Source organism: Dermacentor albipictus, chromosome 1, assembly GCF_038994185.2.
Source record: "Dermacentor albipictus isolate Rhodes 1998 colony chromosome 1, USDA_Dalb.pri_finalv2, whole genome shotgun sequence".
Taxonomy (NCBI): Eukaryota; Metazoa; Arthropoda; class Arachnida; order Ixodida; family Ixodidae; genus Dermacentor; species Dermacentor albipictus.
In genome coordinates this window covers 116587657-116607652 of record NC_091821.1, presented here as the reverse complement: position 1 = coordinate 116607652, position 19996 = coordinate 116587657, and the positions used below count along the sequence as shown (strand labels likewise).

General features: G+C 43.8%; 1 protein-coding gene across 4 annotated transcripts in view; it reads left to right on the top strand.

Moving 5' to 3' along the window:
- Piezo (piezo type mechanosensitive ion channel component) overlaps nucleotides 1–19996 on the top strand; it is a 228796-nt gene that overhangs the window by 130063 nt on the left and 78737 nt on the right. For all 4 annotated transcript variants that reach the window (XM_065439611.1, XM_065439612.1, XM_065439610.1 and 1 more), the window contains 2 exons: nucleotides 7503–7726; nucleotides 15487–15607. In XM_065439611.1, coding sequence (XP_065295683.1) covers nucleotides 7503–7726; nucleotides 15487–15607 — 345 coding nt within the window. The remainder of the gene's footprint in view (nucleotides 1–7502; nucleotides 7727–15486; nucleotides 15608–19996) is intronic.

Here is a 19996-nt window from a genome sequence, read left to right as displayed (position 1 = left end):
TGTTTCTGGATTTTTGCTTTTGTACAGAAACTAAAGGTAGGATATTCATCGCTTTATTTTTATTGTATTTCAGAGGAGCTTCTTCATCAATTTTATCTCGCTGTATGGTCTTCCATGAGTACAGTGCAATAACGAATGCGGCCCTGGAAACCTTGCATTGTTTGAGCTTGTGCTGCAGTTTTCAAGCAATGTTTTGACTTATGGTTATTGACCACATTGCCTTTTTGCATGCCCAGAAAGGAATAAGTACAGTAGAATTTCATTCTTACGTTACAAAAAAAGAAAAAAAGTCGCGAGAGAAAACTTACTAACTGGAGAAACGTATGTTCCGAAGTAACAAAAAAAATTTGTCGAACAACTATTGTTGACATCTACGTAACGCGAAGCGTTGCGCGGATTGTTGCGGCACGAGACGCCAAGGCGCCTCGAGCTGGTAGGGCTCGGTGGCCGGTGGCCCGAGACGCGTTTTGTTGTTTTCATGTTACGTGGTGTTTTTAAGAGGGCTACGGGAAACCGAAAGGAAATCGAGCTGGTAAGCGACGCTGGGTACTGCCGAAGCGAAAAGTGATGGCCACATCGCGCCGCCTGTAGCAGGGAACGGCAGCGTGTTTGGATTATCACCTACTATCGCCTACAGTGCGTGGAACTACGCACCACGCACTGTAAAACAGATAGGTGAAGATGCTTATTGCAATAGGTTTGGCGGAGATAGCTGCAAATGCGATGGTCTGGGCGGAGATTTGCTGGTACCAAATAAGAAACTCCGCGTCGTCATTTACGCGAGAGACTGGCTGCTATACACTGTTTTCCATCACACGCGCCTTGCGCCTTTTCTTGTTTACATGGGATCCAGGGGCTGGAAAACGTATACAATCGCAGTTCATAGCAGGAAAGGGCAGCGCATTTCGGTTATCGCCTATGAAGCTCTTGCATTGCCCAGGGGGCGCTGCGAAAATGGTGCTAAAAAGCGCCCTCTGTCCTCAACTGGGTAGTACCAAGCTCGGTCGTCTGCTTCGGAAATTACGTTTACAATATGGACCCGCCACTTTCGTTTTTTTTGTACCACGGCTTGGAGCGAATATCAGGCGCCGAAGATTTTTTTCAAGGGTGGCACTCTGCGTAAAGGCAATAACTTATGCAACGCCGAATACGTGTACGCCGTTCAAGAAATAAGCATCAAAGTTTTAGCGCGGTGTCAATCGCAAGTGAAGCGAGTCGCGTACGAAGTTGAACTTCAGGTGAGGTTTGCACACTGCTAGATTCAGGCGCACAAACGTGAGGAAATGCTTGCTATAAATGAATTCACAGCAGCAATAAGCCGGCATCATGTGTACGGAACTGCTCGAGCGCACGATCGTACGTGCCACGACGGCAGCGGTCTTTCGACATGCCGCAAAACGGCGGGCCTCCTGCAATATTTGTTGACTGCATGCCGCTAGACAAGTAGTTATGCCTGCTGCACTGTAGTAGCGGCCATCTGTCCCTTTAGCAATTGATAAATAGCTGATGCAATGCTATGAGCTTACAGTAACTTACGTGCGAATCACGCGAGCTCATGTGCTGCTTGCTTGATGTAGCTTTTAATGACAGCACTCGAACGTCGATGTGCTGCAATCAATACTACCTTGCTGCACTACCTCAATGTGCTGGCTTGAGGTCAAGGATAAGCATATTTAACTCTCTAACCTGTGCTGCTCGTAGTGGGGTAGTGCATTGTCACCGAATCAGACCGACCATTTGTGCTCATTTGCACGCACCACTTCCCACGGGTCGAATTGTTAATTGTCACTGTGGCCGGGTCTCGAATCGTGAATCACCAGCCATGCCTGCTGCTATGTCGGTCTGCCGTCGGGAATGTAGGTGCAAAAGACCGAATTTTAGAACGCAGATAAGCAAGGTTCAATTCAGGCAAAGCAGTCAGCATGGTGCGAAGTTTCGCTTACCCAGCGCGACGAACTGGAGCTAACCAGCGCGCCCGATGCTCCGCTTCGTGAGGCCTTGAAGGAAAACGGTAGAATCTGATGTTGGGATTCAGGCCTTCTTGTTCATGGCAGCCGACGACGCAGAAGTAACGACGGTAACACTTTTTCGAGGCTGAGCTAGGTCTCCAAATCGGCGTCGCCGATTCCTTCTGCTTCCAGCATTACGTCTCATGGAGAGTCCATTTTCGTTAATCTATAGGCTGCGACGAGCTCACAGCGTAGTCGGCGTGGTCTGTAAGAAGTGACGAGCCTTTTCGCACTCGCAACAGGGCAGAAAAAAAGTGCGAATCGACACAAAACTCGGCCTAGAAACGTGCTTCGCCACAGCCAGGGCTCTATACAACCCAAGCTAGTACGACCCAGATGTCGTTTCCTGCGCCGCCACCAGGCGCCACTGCTATACCTCAAACTCCAGCGCAAGACGGCCATTAAGAGCATGCGCTGCGCTTCCGATGGCACCACGCGCTGTGAAGCAGATAGGCGAAGATTCGCAATAGGGTTGGCGGTGATAGTTGAGAATGCCGCGTGCGACGACCCCGGAGAAGATTTGCTGGTACCGAAATGAGAAACTGAGTGCTTGCCGGCGTTTTCACGTGAGACAGCTAGGCGGACCAGTATTGCGGGGAAGCTGCAGCGGCGGGCAGCTATATACTATTCTCGATTGCGCGCGCCTTGCGCATTTTCTTGTTTACATGGAATCTAGTGGCCGGAAAATGTATCGTACGATTGCAGTTTGGCGAAGCATTGAATATTTGTGCCGAAAAATTGTGTTTTCCGGGAATTTGTGTACGGTAAGGCAGAAAATGAGCATAACTCTATTGGGTCGCTTTGTGTGTTCTCGATTGCTAATATTGGTGCCGGGAAAACATACGTAACGGGAATGTATCAACGAGGTTCTACTGTACCTGCTCAGAAGTGAAAAAAAAAAAAGTTTCTTCTTGACAAGCAAAATGGACCAAGTTATAAATAGGAAGGCCTCTTGAAAGCTGCTGCATAGACTTGGCCAGTGCAGGATGGCCACTTCATCACAGTTTTGAACTTTTCTGGATTAACTCACTTTCAGCACTCATAAGTCTGGTATTTCTCTTATTTGTCAGAAGCACTAGTGGTGTGTGAATACTCAAAATAGAGCCGAATAGTGAACATTTGAATTATTCAGTTTGCAAATCGAATATCTATTACTCTATTTTTCAAATATTCGATATATTCAGGGTAGAGTTCATGCAAACTTCCCATGACCCTCTTGATTTCAATATCTTTGACAGCTGGCAAATCACGCTGTACCTGACAATGAAAAGGCACCTGCTCTACTGTCAGCGCTGACCGCGGTCGACCTGCACAGCGCCAACGACAGCTACACGCGAAGCGGTTATTGAGTCGCGTGATGCGCAGTCTGCGCTTTCATCTGTTGTGCAGATAGGCCGTATGATAATCCACCTGCCATAAAGATTGGAAAGCCCTTCTGTATTTTGAAAGGAAACAGGAAAACAAAACTTTCTATGCAGTAAAGGTTTGCCATGATACAAAGGCTCACTGCTGAACTAAAAATCTGATTATTATTCACTGCAACATAACGTCACTAATTCTTAGCTAAACAGGTTAAAAAATCACTTCATTCTATTCAACTGACATTCTACTGATAAAAAAATATTTTTGAGGCCTTTGTACTAGAACTGAGCTGTAATCAGTGCTGGTATACTGATTTGGAATTCCCTTTAGTAAACGTAGACCACACTGTACATCTTTATCTTCATGTACCCAAATTGCTGATAGGTTGCTACATTCTTGTTATGCAATGTTATGTTGGTAAGTCAGAAAAAGTGCAAAAATGAAAGACGGATGGCGGCACCTCCTTGAAGTTCCCGCACAAGCTTGCCATGACGCCATGGATTTTGATGGTGTCTTCTAGGGCTTAGTTAATTCTTTAGTGGTAAAGACCAGCTACATTGTGTTCTAAAGGAGCCATATATTGAACATGGCAGGTTTCTTCATTGTTACTGCACCAACATGGCCCAAATGCGAAAAAGTATTTTGAAATCAGTGGCATCATACTGGCATTGACGTTTGGGCGCGAAATTCACAAACTGAAACCTTGCCTTTCGCTTTCTCATCTAATATTCAACTTATTATTTTGAAATTACTGACTTCAGAGGTTTCAAAGATGGCTTTATCAGTCGAAACTGATTTAATGTTTTGCTTTAGTGTTCCTTTAATATTTACTCTCTATGATGTGAGAGGTGAGACATGAAATATGGTGCTGGAAGGTCATAAGTAGGGCTCTTTCAGGCAGTGACCACCCTACATGTGTGAGGTTTAATATTTACTCTCTGTCATGTGAGAGGTGAGAGATGAAATATGATGCTAGAAGGTCAGAAGTAGTGCTCTTTCAATCAGTGACCACCTTACATGTGTGAGGTTTGTTCAAAAAATTACTGAACTGGCAGGATTGAGAAATAGCAGCACAGGGCAGCATTGTGCTGCAATGTGGACATAGAGGATTTGTCTGTAAAGTAATGACTGCCTGCCGCTCGGTGCTGAAGTCGTCAGTAACGCGCTCCTCCGAGGTGGGATTTGTGGTGAGGGTTTTAAGCTAAGTAACACACCAGGCGGCAATTGCGTCCGAGCTCTGACGCAGGATTTCAAGTGGCATAAAAACTGTTTTCGAGTTTTTGTCGCAGTAGAAAATGCCAAAAATGGAGCGTTCGCTGGAGCAGCGGTATGCGATTAAATTTTTCTTTCACCTGGGCAGCTTCCAAGCCACCTTGGTGAAGGAGGCTTACAAAGACGACAGCCTGTCAAGGGCCCAGATTTTCGGTGGTTCAGCAACTTCAAGAACGGGTGAAAGACCCTGAAGACATGGAGCGATCTGGACGCCCTTCAACGAGTGGTTGGACGAAAATGGGGCCAAAGTAAAAAAAATACTCCTGGACTCCGACCGTCGTTTAAGTATCAGATTAATCGCCGAAGACCTCTACATATGCAAAACAACTGTTCACAAAATTATTTCTAAAAATTTGAGCACGTGGAAGTTTTGTTCCAAATGGGGGCCAAAAGGGTTGAGTGATGAACAAAAACAAAGAGTTGACATTTCCCCTGAGATGTTGGTGCAGTTAGAAAGTGAACGGGACTTTTTAGACAGTGAAATAACAGGCGACGAATCACAGGTGTTCTAGTACGACCCCGAAACCAAGCGCCAAAGTTCAGAGTGGCACGCCATGAACTCCCTGTGCCCCAAGAAACCGAGAATGCCAAAGTCCGAGGTAAAGACAATGTTCATTGGTTCTTTTTATACAAGCGTAAGGTGGTCCACAAGGAATTTGTACCTCTGGGGCAAACTGTCAACGCCATGTTCTGCAAAGAAGTCTTTGAGCGCTTTCACAGAAACATTAAACGGAAGCGATGAGAGTTGCAGATCGCTGGAAGCTCCTCCACGACAATGCTGCAGCCCACACCGCTTTTGTTGTGACCACCTACCTGGCCCAGATAGGGGTTGCAACCTTGTCGTAGTCACCATACAGCCCTGATGCAAACCCGGCAGACTTTTTTCCTGTTCCTAAAGCTCAAGAGAAGCCATAAAGGCCACCGTTTTGACAATGTTCCTGTCATCCAACAAGCTGTCGCAGAGTCCCTGAAAGAGGTTATGGCAGCTGACTTTCAGGGAGCCTTTGCAGTGTGGGAATCACGTTGGCAGCGGTGTATTGTTGTCCAAGGAGACTGTCTTGAAGAGTTTAATAATATGTACCAATTGGATCAATAGATTCTGTTTACCAGACCCAGTCTCATTACTTTACAGACAAACCCTGTATAGGCACCCTGCACTGGCCAGAGGACACTGTAACTCTTTGATTTATCATTCTAGTGTTCACACCAGCTGGTAGAGTGCTGAAAAAAAAAAAACCATGAAACAACCTTCCAAACACCAAGAGACATTTGTATAAGTGTTACTCTCAGGTTTGCCCAGTCCAATGCTCAAGCTTGGTAATTTGTACTCATGCTGCAGTACTCAACCACCACCCTTGACTTGTGATAAGCACTTCGAAGTGTCATTGCAAATCTTAATTGCGCCCCTTCAATTTTGCATTTCCCACTTGCTAGGCTATTTTGGCGTTACTGTCAGTATGGAAAGCTTCAGTACAAGGTGCCTGTATAGATGCTTCAGCAGTTATTGCACCAGCATTCATTATGCCCTATGCAGTCATTTCTGATTTCACCTCCATATATTCCCAGTGTCCTGCTGCCAATATATGAATAGGAAAGAGAAACAACAAGCATGCATCAAAGCTTGTGCTGAACGTGGTGAAACTGCATCAGAGCACTAAGCATCTGGTGACTATGCTTTGAGCAAAGCACACATCTGCATTATGGTTGTCTCTAAACAAGGAAGACAGTGAACAAATGTAACAACCCTTGACAAGTAACCCCTGCCATCACTGAAAAGGTTCACCTGCTGGTTCGTGGAGATTGTTAGGTTGTTTAAGATCCATTTACATAATTGCTGCACAACCTAGTGCCAGTTCTGGCTGTCTTTTAAATCATTTTGACACTGGTGTCGAACATTGTCATGCCACTACAGCCATGCTTGTTATCCTGGCATGTGCAGTGAACACAAGGAAAGATGAATTCAGACCTGTCAAAACTTTATGAAGGCTGTGCTTGGCTGAATGTGGCTTCTGTAGGCTCGTAATAACTGGGAAATATGGCTGCATTGATAGGCACAACCCAGAAATGAAATAGCAACACACATGATAAATCCACATCTCAGTAAAGTTTAAGTAATTAACAATATGGAAGACAAAATGTCTCATGTTCTTTTCTTTAATTTTCTAGTTTTCTTATGTGGTGAATGTCTGTTTTCACACAACTGCACCCGTGTGAAGACATTAATCTTACCCATAGACCATGTAAGGAGTCTTCTGCAGGAATTGTGGTCAGGAATTGTGGTCCAAAGTGCATGCAATTACTGTAGTGACCTATTATGCGAGACCAACTAGCCTATTTCTGTTTTAGTGTGATGACTGTGCACAACTACAGTGAATAGCTAACTCGCCCCTTTTTGCTATTCTTGGGCGAAACAGCATTTAAACAGTAGCAGAATTGCCAAGACACTTATCTCCCAAGGAGATCTCACTGTGTGAAGAGTAATACCTGGATATCATCCTTTGAAATAATATGGTGTCAGTTCAGCAACTTTTCAATATCACCATGCATTAAAATATTTGCTATTGCATAGCTGTCACATTACATGAAATCTTATTTTTCCAACATCAGTTCAACAAGGCTGTTTTCTGGAGCTTGCATGATGAAGTAAAGCCACCCATACACAGCATTCACTACCTTTCTTAGCTGTGCATAGTGAACTGCCACACATGGTGCTAGGTAGTATGAAACAGAATGTTTAATATTGCCTAGCACCTCCACTTATGCAAGGCACATTGCATAGTGTCAAGCCAGATCTGCCCAGTCCTTGGAAGGGGCACCAAATTTTGAGTTCTATAGCTGTGTGGATCTGTGTGGTCGCAGGGAGCAGCACTGCATTTTCCAGCGCAGCAGGTGGAAGTTGCCGGGTGCCTTTAGATGAAGCTGGCCTACTTTGGGATGGCATCTGCCTGGCCTTCTTGCTGATGCAGAAGCGGTTGTTCACCTCCTATTACTTCCATCATCTCATCATTGAGATCTTGGCCCAGCAGCAGCTGGCCTCACGGGGAGCTGAAATGATACACGAGATTCAAATGAAGGATGTGCAAGTAAGTTCTGGCAAGCACAAAGTTTATGCTGTGTGTACTACTGTGTGCCTGAGCAGCAGCGAGGATTCGTCTGTGCTGTGTGCAGTGTAGTATGCTATTTTTGTTATGGCAATGAACCATCTTTGTGGAGCACCTATGGCCGAGAAAATTGCCCCTTGCTTTGCTGTGCCAGGAATGATGGGAGTGCATGTGAAATGGAGGGTGCCATCACATGCGGTTGGTAAAGGTGGTTGCAGTAGAACAGCTGCCTTTGCCCTAGTGTGTTTGAAAAAGATTGCCTTCAAACACCAAATCGAATGTTCAGTAGTTTTCATATTTATTTTTATTTATTTATTTTGTGATACTGTCAATCCCATCAGGGATTTTTACAGGAGTGGGTTAAAAGGGTCTGTAGACATAGTAGTACAGGCATATACATAAGAATACAAAAGGGCACTTGGCAAGAGTAGAGTTTCATGGACCTATGTTAAGAGCAATAATATGGCAAAAACATAACGCACAAAGAGCTTGTTTCAATGTCATATGATATTTTGCAAGAGACAAAAGAAGGATAAGCATATGGTTATACAATTGATAGCATCATACATCATTTCACATCACACATTTCCAAAAACATTTGACAATACATTGATAAAGACAATGATAACATATCATTTAGATAGTGATTGACAATACTGTTGCGCCAACTATTTCAACAAATTTGTCAACAGTAGGCTGATCGACCAATGTCTGGGCTAAAGCATTCCAATCGCGAACTGCTCGCGGGAAGAACGAGAAGCTGAATGTATTGTTAGTGCAAGAATATTCTTGGAGTGTTAGGTGATGCTTGTGACGGGTTTCTCTGGATGTGTTATAGGAAATATAGGTGTTAGAATCCACATGTACCTTATTATGCAGGATGAGATACAAAAATTTGAGTCGGTACAGCATCGCACGACTGCTTAGTGTGTGAAGGCCGATTTCGTATAGCATCTGAGTAGGCGAGTCGGTGCGCCGAAATCGGTTACAGATAAACCGCGCGGCTTTTCGCTGGACAGCCTCAAGAGTTGCGATTTGATTTTGGGCAAAGGGAAACCACGCCACGTTCGCATATTCTAAGATAGGACGTATGATTGTAACATAGGCCAAGAGCTTAGCCTCCTTCGTAGAGTATCGCAGGGCCCGTTTTAAGAACATAAGCTTTCGCATCGCTTTGCTTGCTACGTACTCTACATGAGCCGACCATCCTAAGCCTGATGATATGATAACGCCCAAGTACTTGTACTGAGTGACAGTGTTAAGTATAGTATTATCACAGCCATATGAAAAAGTAAGCTTGGATTTCTTTTTTGTTACTGACATTGAAACTGTTTTATCGAAGTTGATGGCCATTTGCCAGTCTTCACACCATTGCACTATCAGAGAAAAATCCTTGTTAAGACTAATTTGGTCTTGCCGGTTTAGTACTTCTCTATAGAGGATGCAATCGTCTGCAAATAGCCTAATTTTGGATTCGATCTGATTAGTTATGTCATTTATGAACAAAAGAAACAGGATAGGGGCCAAAACGGAACCCTGGGGTACACCAGAAAGTACTGGTACAGTTTCAGAAGCGTGGGAGCCTAACTGAACAAACTGGCGGTGGTCAGATAAGTAATTGCTAATCCAACGAAAAATATGAAGGACAGAAAGGGCAAAAAAGAAAAGTTTCAAACAATGTCACTTTATTTGCAAGTGGAGGTTGATAGCCTAAGCTGAATTATGTTGCTCATGAATGAGACAGTTTTTTTTCCCCTTGGGCCTCCCGTGCCAAAACCAAGAAGCAGTTAACTGAGAGACAGTTAAAAATGTGCCACAGTTTCTGCAACTACAGAAATGAAAACCCAGTGGGAAATACAGACAACCTGATTCACCTCATTAAGCCCCATCAGCTCTTATCTGCGATTGAAAATCCTGTTACATCCTCTTAAAATTAGATATATCTACACAACACCCCATGCCATTGAAGTGATGGAAACATGGTGCGTGGGCTCCACCAGACTAAATGTACTTAAGGCTAAATCTTGATAGGCAGCTTAAAATAAAGGCAAATACCGCTCTGCCAAAACTTCTCACAAGAGGTTAATTTCACCACATACTTACTCAGAAGCCACTCACCTTGTGAGGTGGCAGTACCACCTGCAGCTCGAAAAATGCCATGACTTGGAACAAAGCTTTTGCATAAGGGCAAGTTTTTCTGTCTTGAGTTGATTTAATGATTGTTGTGTTCATATAGGAGGTTGTGTCCAAGTACTGCACCAGGGTGCCCAATCCTGCTCTGGTGAGGGAGTGCGTTACCGGTTCTGGTCACCGGGATCAGGCCACACTCCAGGCCTGTTTGTGCAATTTTATCAACACGCGGATTTCTTTTTTTTTTTAATCCGGTGGGAAAATTGCCGGCACCGGGATTTGAACCACGGACCTCTTGCGCGCGAGGCGGGTGTTCTACCTCTACGCCACCGCTGCTCCGTCTTTAATGACATACAGTGGGCTCTTGAATCTGCTGATAAGCAGCTATCATTTGTATGTAAACTGGCCTTGTGCATGCTTTTGTAATAAGTAGAAACTCATTGATACATTCTTGTTACATACATTTTCCTGGCGCCAATGTTCGCAATCAAGAACGTGAAAAATTACCCAATTCAGTTACGCTCATTTTTTACCGGTTCATACGTTCCAGGAAAACGCAACTTTCAGGCACCAACGTTCAGTATGTCACCCAACTGCAAGGGTGAATCCAGATAAGAGCAAACAGGTAGTCCTGGTCACCAGTCCAGATTTTGATGAAATTTACATTAGGCGCAGGTTTTGGACCCAGAACAATGATTCTGAACTTAGTATTGTTTAAAAAAAGTTTGTTCACTTGAACGAAAAATGCACATATTTTGGCTGCCGAAAACACTTTTTCGCCAGTTTTGCGAATTGTGAACTTTAAGCGCACATAAAAAAGCAATAGTACACTTCTCCATCACAATATTTTTTTCCCACAAAGAACAAGTGGAATGCTACCTTATGAGTATTTTATTACAGTTGGCTGCGGAAGGAACTACTGTTAGCTGCGGAAGGAATTTTGAGAAAAAGATAGCAAACATGGTAAATAGACTGAAATACCTGTAATTCAAAATTTTATTGCTCTAGACTAATTAAAGTGAGTATAATAGAACTCTGTGCACATGAACTTTTAAGTTTTCACATTCTTCAGAATTAATTTTTGTTGCTTTGTCAAGCACCATTATATTTAAATATAGCACTTAAACATAAGTGGTTTGCCAGAAGCATCAAAATTTGAAAATAGTTTTCTAAAAAAGGCCATCTTTAATTTTTTGCAAAATCACTGGTTGAAGTCAAGGACGTTGTCTACCATTGTGCGTAAAGAAAACGTTGCATTATTTGAGTACCGAACAAGTTACAATGCGTCAAATGTGACCACTCTCAGCCTAGTGGCTGCGCCGCTGGTATTGTGCTGCAAGTCACACGCAGGTCGTTCAAGAATAATTTTCCTGACGCACTTATAAAGAAGCCCTCAAAAAATAAAAATAAGAAAAGAGAAAAGAAATGCGCTGCCGGGTTGCATGGTGCCTCAAGCTTTGTCTTCCGATCCGGCACTTAGCAATCTTTAGCAGGCGATCTGCGATCAGTGCCGCTTCGATTGTAAGCGGAGTCTGCCTGCGCGTGACACCGAAGTTCACAGAGTGAATGAGATTTGAAAAATAGAAAGTGAATGGTGAAAGCTGTCAGGGTGTCAACAAGGTATATAATACATTAGGTCTGCCGTTAGTTTTTCTGAGGACATCTCCAGTGCATGACGCATGTTTCTTCCTTCGCTGTGATGGCTGAAGCCCCAAAGTATAGCCTGAAACATGCAGTTTGTGCTGACTATCTGCAGAGACGCAGGAAGAAAATTTTTTTTCAGTGGAACTCTCGTAGCGTAAAGGACTTGGGCATTCTTCAAGTAAGGTAACACCAGCCCGATACGAGTGTTCCTGTTCGAGAAACTGATTTTTTCTGTAGGAACTGTGTCAATCGCTTCAAGGCACTGACTGCGGATTCTTCAACTTCCCCGGCTCGTGATCACACACTGACAAATGAGGATGCATAGACACTGGTTGAAACATCTGGAAATGACGTTTCATCTGAGTCTGAGGAGGCATCTATGTCACAGGAAGTGTTCGTTGCAAAACAAGCGGCCTTTGAAGAGCTCAACAGGTATGTGCGATGCCCAGAAGTTTCGCCACTAAAACCTCCACATTCTATTAAAAGAAAACACCGAAGCTCATATGCCATGCAAAAGGAAGGAGAATTTGAGAATGCTCTCAAGAAGAGATTTAGGTCCAGTTTATCAGCAGCATATGACACAGAAAGCCAGCCTGTGACATGAAGGACAGAAAGCTGCAATACCTGTTCAGACTGGCTGAACAACTTAAAGCAAGCCTGTGAAACTTTGGAGTCGTTCAGTGAGCATTGTCGTTTTTTTACTTTGCTTCCAAAGTCGCTTGACATCAAAGAGGTACAGCATGTTATTCCAACAGCGACATGCTGCATGATCGTTAATCCAGAAATTACCAAGAAACTCATGGTGTGTGGTCCGGCACTGTCCCTAAACAAGAAAAAGGGTACACCAGAAAGATCTCGAAGCAGCATTGGACTATTACACTGAAGATTAGTTTAATTGTAGCCAGCCGAGCCCAAATAAAAAGGATGTGGTTCACGTTATATTGGATGGCAAGAAAGAATTAATTCCGAAATGTGAAATGACATGTTCTATACGTGAAGCTTACCACATTTTTAAGGAAGCTTATCTGCAATCGGTCGGTCTAAGTTCTATTCTTTGCGACTGAAATGGGTCACACCCACGCCGACACAGGAAGTATGTGTCTGTGTTTATTGTGCTAACATAAAATTGGCAGTATGTGTGCTGGAAAAGAGCTCCGATCAGAAGAAAAGTACCGAAGACTTCCGCGACCTATGCCTGTACAATCGCTTTTCCTTGAAGTGCGAACTTGGAGAGTGTCCAGTGTGTCTGACAGTCAGAGCTCTCACATTGACTGACCTTAGAATTCCTGAAGATGAAGAAATATTATATGCGACTTGGGAGAAAGGTAACAATAAAGAAAGAGTCTACCCTGAGTGCATTCTTGGAGCACCTTCAGACATATCTAAAGAAATGGATAAGCCACAACTACGTCAGGCGCATTCAAGGTGAAGCAATCAGTAAAGTAAAGAAGTCTATGCAGAAAGCAAGTGTTCTTCTGCATTTCAAGTTTGCAGAGAACTGGACAGTCATGCTACCAGACGAAATTCAGTGTCAACACTGGAGTAAAAGTCAAGTTACCATATTCATCTGTGTGACCACGACCCAGAAAGGCGCACACAGTTCTGTTGTCATAAGCAATGACATGTGCCATGATTTGGCCCATGCATGCTACACAGTGGCTAAGGCGCACAAATGGCTTTAAAAAAAATTAAGTTATGGTGTTTTACGTGCCAAAACCACTTACTGAATATGAGGCACGCACGAATGGCTTGAAGAGCACATCGCAGAGTACGCTCATATTACTTATGCCAGTGACAGTGCTTCTGCTCATATCAAGAACAAATTTCAAATTCATGAATTGAAAAACAGCCGGTACACATTGGCGAAGTGGTTATCTTGCACTTCTGGACACTGGAAAAATGCGTGCAATGAAATCGGAGGCATTGTGAAGCACCAGGCGACGCTGCACAACCTTCGGAATCCTGCCTCATCTGCCATCATATCTGTTTCTCATATGGTGCAAGTTCTGACTTCTAATCTCCCAAAGGTTACATTAATTTACGCTCCAAAATCTGACATTGAATCTTTCAGGCGATTGAAGGCAAGAGAATGGGTTCCTGCGAGGCCTGGTATTCAGTCATGGCATATGTGGGAGTGCAAGCGCACCCATAACTCCGAACTGCAGTCGTTCATGGCAAGAACAGTTGCTTCGAATAAGCAACTTCTTCAGCAGTGAAATCAAATGTTGCATGTTCTTAAAAAGGTGCAAGACCAGATTAATAAAATATAACCCCATGGCAACACTACTGTCATCCTTCTTCCTCGGCCACACTGACATACAACACACGTAACTGTGCGGTTAAAAAAGGTTGTCGCCTACACAGGACAGCATTGCTTTTTGGCAGCATTATATTTGGACAATGAATATTATGTTGAATGAGTTCTTGCATAGCTCAACAAATCAGAACATACAAAATGCGCGTTGCGACCACTAGGCTGAGTGTGGTCACATTTGAGGTTTTGTAACTTTTTTGGTACTCAAATAATGCAATGTTTTTTAAGCACAGTGGTAGACGACATCCTTGATTTCAACCAGAGTGATTTTCAAAGAAATTAAAAATGGGCTTTTTCAGAAAACTATATTCAAATTTTGATGCCTTTGGCAAACCATTTATGTTTTAGTGCTTTTTTTAAGTATAATGGTGCTTAACAAAGCAAAGAAAATTATTTCGAAAGAATCTGAAAACTTACAAGTTCATGTGCACCAAGTTTTATTATCCTCACTTTAATTAGTCCACAGCAATAAAATCCTGAATTGCAGGTATTTCGGTCCGTTTACCATATTTGTGATTTTTTTTCTCAGGATTCCTTCCATAGACAACTGTAATAAAATATTCATAAGGTAGCATTCCACTTGTTCTTTTTGGGGAAAAATATTGTGATGGAGAAGTGGACTATTGTTTCTTTATGCGCATCAAAGTTCAAAATTCGCAAAACTGGCGAAAAAGTGTTTTTGACAGCCAAAATTTGTGAATTCTTTTTTTTTTTCAGGAGAACAAAATTTTTTTTCAGAAAACCAAGTTCAGAATCTTTGTTCTAGGCCCAAAACCTGCGCCTAAAGTAAATTTCATCAAAATCAGGAATTGTGACTGAGACTGCGTGTTGTTCTTATCTGGATTCACCCATAATACGTTTTTCAGCCACTAGATCCCACGAAAAAAAAGTAAATGTGCGAGGCACGCATGATCGAAACATGTCTGCCCGCCATGGCAGCTTCACTGCAATACTCCCCTCACCCTGTCTCCTGTGAAAACGCCGGCGCGCACTCAGTTTCTCATTTCGGTACCAGCTAATCTTCTCTGGGGTCATCGCACATGGCAGTCACAGCTATTGCCACCAAACATATTGCGATAAGCATCTTCACCTATCTAATTTATAGCGTGTAGTGCCATTGGTAGCATACTGCATGCTTTTATTAGGCGATAATCCAAATGCACCTCTGTTTCCTGCTGCAAGTGGCACAATGTGGGCATCATGTTTCGCATCAACCTCTTAGAACACCACGCAATAGAAAAACAACAAAACGTGTCTCGGGCCTCCACAGCACCACCAGCTCGGTGCACGTCGGCGTCTCATGCCGCAACAATCTGCGTGAGGCTTCGCATTACATAGATATCAACAATAGTTCAGTCTGTCAAATTTTTGTGCTACCTCAGATCGTACGTTTTCCCAGTTAGCAAATTTTTTCTCTTTTTTTTTTCCCCAACATGTATGAACAAGGTTCTACTGTAGTATGCCTGATATTTGGTTAAATTGGGTATTAAGAAATATTGATTATCAAGTTCTCAAATCAAATGCAAAGTGAAAAGCAAGAACTATTCAATTTGCCAGGCAAGTTGTTACAATATCTGTCCCTTTTATATTTATTTTATTTAGTGTAAATCAGCAACTGAGAAGCTTGTAGAACTTGCACTGGTCTTTCACACAGGAACAAAGAGCAGCGGAGAGAGACATCATGGAAAAAATAAAACGGAAGATGGACAAAATTCGTGCGAACCAGCACAAAGTTAGGGCTGGTGAATATGTTGAACCAGAGACACACTTTCAAGGTAAGTGCTTTTTCTTTCTTTTTTGGGAGCTTTACCGCAAGACACCTAGTAAAATATTAATAGAAAAACTCGGTGCCCTTCCACTCTGTGAAGAAGGATGACCAGCGAAGCTTTGTATATGTGGGCTCCTTAATGGCAAACTGCACCTTCACCACAGGCCGGCCCGGCATTTCACTATCTTCGGTATCTGCCCTCATATGGGGAGTGCTTAACACCTGCTTCACCTCCACCACAGATTAGCCTGGTATTGCACTATCTTCGGGTTTGGCCCACGTATGGAGAGTGCTTAACGCCTGCTTCACCACCGCCGTGGGTTGGCCTGGCATTGCACTATTTTTAGGATCGGCTCGCATCTGGGGAGTATTTGTCTCCTTCACTTCTGCCGTGGGTAGGCCCGTTACTGTATTGTCTTCAGGATCCGCCCACATGTGGGGAGTGCTTGACACCTGCGTCACCTCCACCACAAGTCAGCCCAGTGTTGCACTATCTTCTGGATTTTTTTTCTACACGGGGACATGATAATGGGCAAAGTAGCTTAACAGCTTCGCTGTAAAATAAAGATGGGTGGGGATGTAGCTTTGTGTGACACAGGTACTGCAACAATGCATTTGTGCATTTGTTGTGTGCTATCCAATGGGTATATAATCCTCTGGAGCATAAGATTCCTTGAGCATCTTGTGTCTAATATCTCGAGTACCAGGACTCAGCCACAGATACTGATGAATGTTGTGGGGTCTCAAACATGCTCTCAGGACAAAGGAATGACAACACAGTAGTGCAAACAATCAAAAGGGCATTTACTGCAGCTTTCATACACTAATGCCTGCTAGGCGAATTACTTCCCATTGAACATGCCGATATGCACACAACAAATTGAGGAAACCTGACTCACCACGACCAGATAGCGAGCGAATATCTTCGTTCCCTAACTAGACATCACTGCCTGTTCGTTTGCGTGTGCAGTCATGTGAGCGACATTGTGCTCGAACAATCATGTTTGTCCATCCCGGTGTCCTGCTCCTAAGCCTTTTGCAGGATGATCTCATGAGCGGTGGGCAAGCGTGCAAAATGTCTATGCAGCTCACCAACCCCAAGCCAGAGAGGAAGAGCCTACTTCCTTTCGCACCCCAGTAACCCTCCATTAGGTGGCATTAGCGGTACAACACTCGTGCCATCTCTCGTAGTATGTTGCAACTACACTGACCACCGTCGGTGCTTAGCCATGCAGAGAAGCCAGATTACAGATGACGCAACAGCCATGCGGGGAAAACATCAGGGAACATTTGACAGTCTAGTGTCCCCACAATGCTCATCGTAGATGCACAAGCCAGGCAATTCGAGCAAGTTGTGCTGCTTTCAATTTCAAGTGGCCAATATGTATCTAAGACAACAAAGTGTGTTTGTCGGGGGAAAGGGGAGGCTGAGTGTAAGTATCATTTACTCCTGTTTTTAAAGTAATTACTGCTTAGCCATTTTACATAGTCGTGTTTAGTTGGACCAGTTTAGTTTTTGTTTCTAACTGGGGTGGAAGTCTGCTAAGTAAGGAAGATTCCCAAGATCAAGTTTTTGTAATGCACTGCATAGAAGTGCAAATACAAGTAATGTGCAAGGAGCACAATTTTGTAGTGCATTTGTTTCACCCTCTTTGTTGTCTTGTGAAAGAGGCATCACGAGTTTATAAATGCTTCGTGAGCTTTTAGTGAACCTATTAATGTTACTGCAAAGTGAACATGCATACAATGTGTAGTAGATGTTGTGTGTATGTGATGCAGACAGTGTTATGATACTGAACACGAAATTCAAGTTCTCATTAGTGTGCCCATCACTGGACCTGAATGTAAACTTAGCTGGAAAATATAGCATGGAATATGAAGACAACTTTCTCTTTCTATACCCACTGTTGCTGCGTTTGTACAAGACACTTGGCAATCTGCTTCAATATTGCATTGGGGGACCAATTCTGTTTACATAGTCGCTGTATCATGCATAGCATCTTAAAGCACAGAGTTTATTTGTCTTCCTTTCTTTTCTTCTTGTACAGTCTAGTTAAATACCGCGTTTACTCGCATAATGATCACTTTTTTTCCTGAGGAATATGCGCAAAATTGGGGGCTGCGTTCATTATGCGGGGTAAAATTTTGAGTGATTTCTTTTTCTGTGGCCACCACTAATGAAGTCAGTTTCGCCCTAAATGTGAACCATTGATTGCGAAAGCAAATGTGTTGACAACTGTACAAAGTAAGGATAGTAGTTTTATCGGCCATATAAACTTGCGAACATTGGCTTCAATGCAAACTGAGCGGCGAGAATGCAGCATGCACAAAGGTATGAGCCGCCATCAACTCAGCCCCTGACGCAGATCGCTTTCAAGATAAGGCGCGCTGCGGCCGTGCAATGCGCAGTTGCTGGCTGCCGGAGTAAGAATCCACGCACCCCTTTCCCTCCCCTCTGCCCCGGCGCCATGCGTGCGACGGAAGATGGCGTGTTTCCTTCCCACTTTCCTTCCTTGTACGTGATAGATTGAGCCGTGATCATCAGTGCCTCTCAGGCTCTGTTATGCAATGCGCAGTTGCTGCCAGAGTACAACGCCGCCATCCCCCCTCACCCCCCCCCCCCCCCGTCCCCCCTGGGGCCTTTTGCACGATGAAAGACAGCACGCAAGATTGAGCCACGATCGTGAGCTTCCCTCGCATGATTTTACTCACACCTACACCATGCGGCGCTGGGCGACGACGATGACGACGGCCAAAATGTGCCTGGAGGGTCCATATAATTGCTATCGCAATACAAGGAGGAGACGTGGTACAATTCGGCATTCGACGCGGCGTCAGACGCAATCGCACCCGCCAAACGCCATATCAGACGCCAAATCATACAGTACGTTCCTACTTCACGGCAGCAAGTTCAGGGTGCGATCATTATGCAAGAAAAGAAAAAAAAACATACTTCTTGATTAGAAAAGTGGGGGCTGCATTCATTACGCGTGTGTGTTCATTATGCGAGTAAATATGGTATACCTGTCTAACTTCTTAGTAATATTTTGGTTCGATTAGTATTTTCAACTCGTTTTAATGGTTTGACTGACCTGATGCATATGCCTTTGGCCAAGAAAGAATACAGTTGCTAACCAATCATTCAGACCTGCTCAATTATTCAATCGTGGCCTTAGTAGTACTACATACCCCATGGTGAAACTTCAGATGCCATGTGTTGTTTTCATAGATTTTTTCAGACATGACCCTGGTGCATGAACATTGTACCTGTGACACATTTGCGGCCATTTCGATTACTGTCAATAGACTCCCTTTCATTGGCAAGGTGATTTCTCAGAATAGTAAGCTGTTGGGCTAGTAAAGCCAAGGCCTTTCTTCCTTCCATTCTCCTGGGACATGGTGCAACCATGACCAGACTCCAAATTAGCTGCGACATGTCACGCTCAAAACTGCCATTTTCCATTAGCACTGCTTAAACAAAATGTTTGCCTGTTGTGGCTTTATCCCATTGTGTACGGCAGTTGACCACATGCAAGAGGTAAAAAACTTGGTAATTGGTCTGAAGGTGGCTAGTGCCAACACGTCAAGTTTGCTAAGGTTTCATTCACTGTGCTAGTTGCTTCCAACAGACTGTTCGGGATTGTGGAATGCGAATTCAGTAAAGTGATCCTTGAAGTGACTAATTGGGACTTGTACAGCTCACTACATCCCCTCTACATCTCCAGGCTTGGAGTGGCACCTGACACCGGCAAAAATGCCTAGAGCCAGTGGGGCTATACTAATCCGGGTACAACTAAATTAGGAAGGCCCACGAAGCTTCAAACAAAAAACATTCCGTCACCATAACAGGAATTGGCCTCCCTGGTGCAATATTCGGCCACTACCTCCCCCATGACTCCTTCAATCAATTGGGCCCTCAATCTCCAGCAGCTGCAGAGCACCTGACCAAGGCGGCAGTCAGACCTGTAATGCAGCAGAGAGTGCTAAGCATCTCTGGACCCGGACAGGCCGCCAATGGAAACTAACCCTGGCAATGCTTAACACCCAAAGCCTCGAGTAAAGCTAGCCTGACATGACTCTTTGGGGAACTATCAGGCATTGTTTGGCATATCATTGGCCTTAGTGAGGTTAGAAGAACTGGTGAGGCTTATATACAGTGCTGACTAATGGCCACATCCTCTGCTATAGAGGACTTCCAGATAAGAAACAATATAGAGTAGGATTCCTAATTCATAAGGACATAGTGGGCAACGTTGACAAATTCTACAGCAATAATGAGAGGGTAGCAATAGCCGTAATAAAACTTAAGAGGTATAGATTAAAGGTAATGCAAGCCTATGCCTCAACCTCGAGTCATGATGATGATGAAACAGATCAGTTTTATGAAGATGTTGAA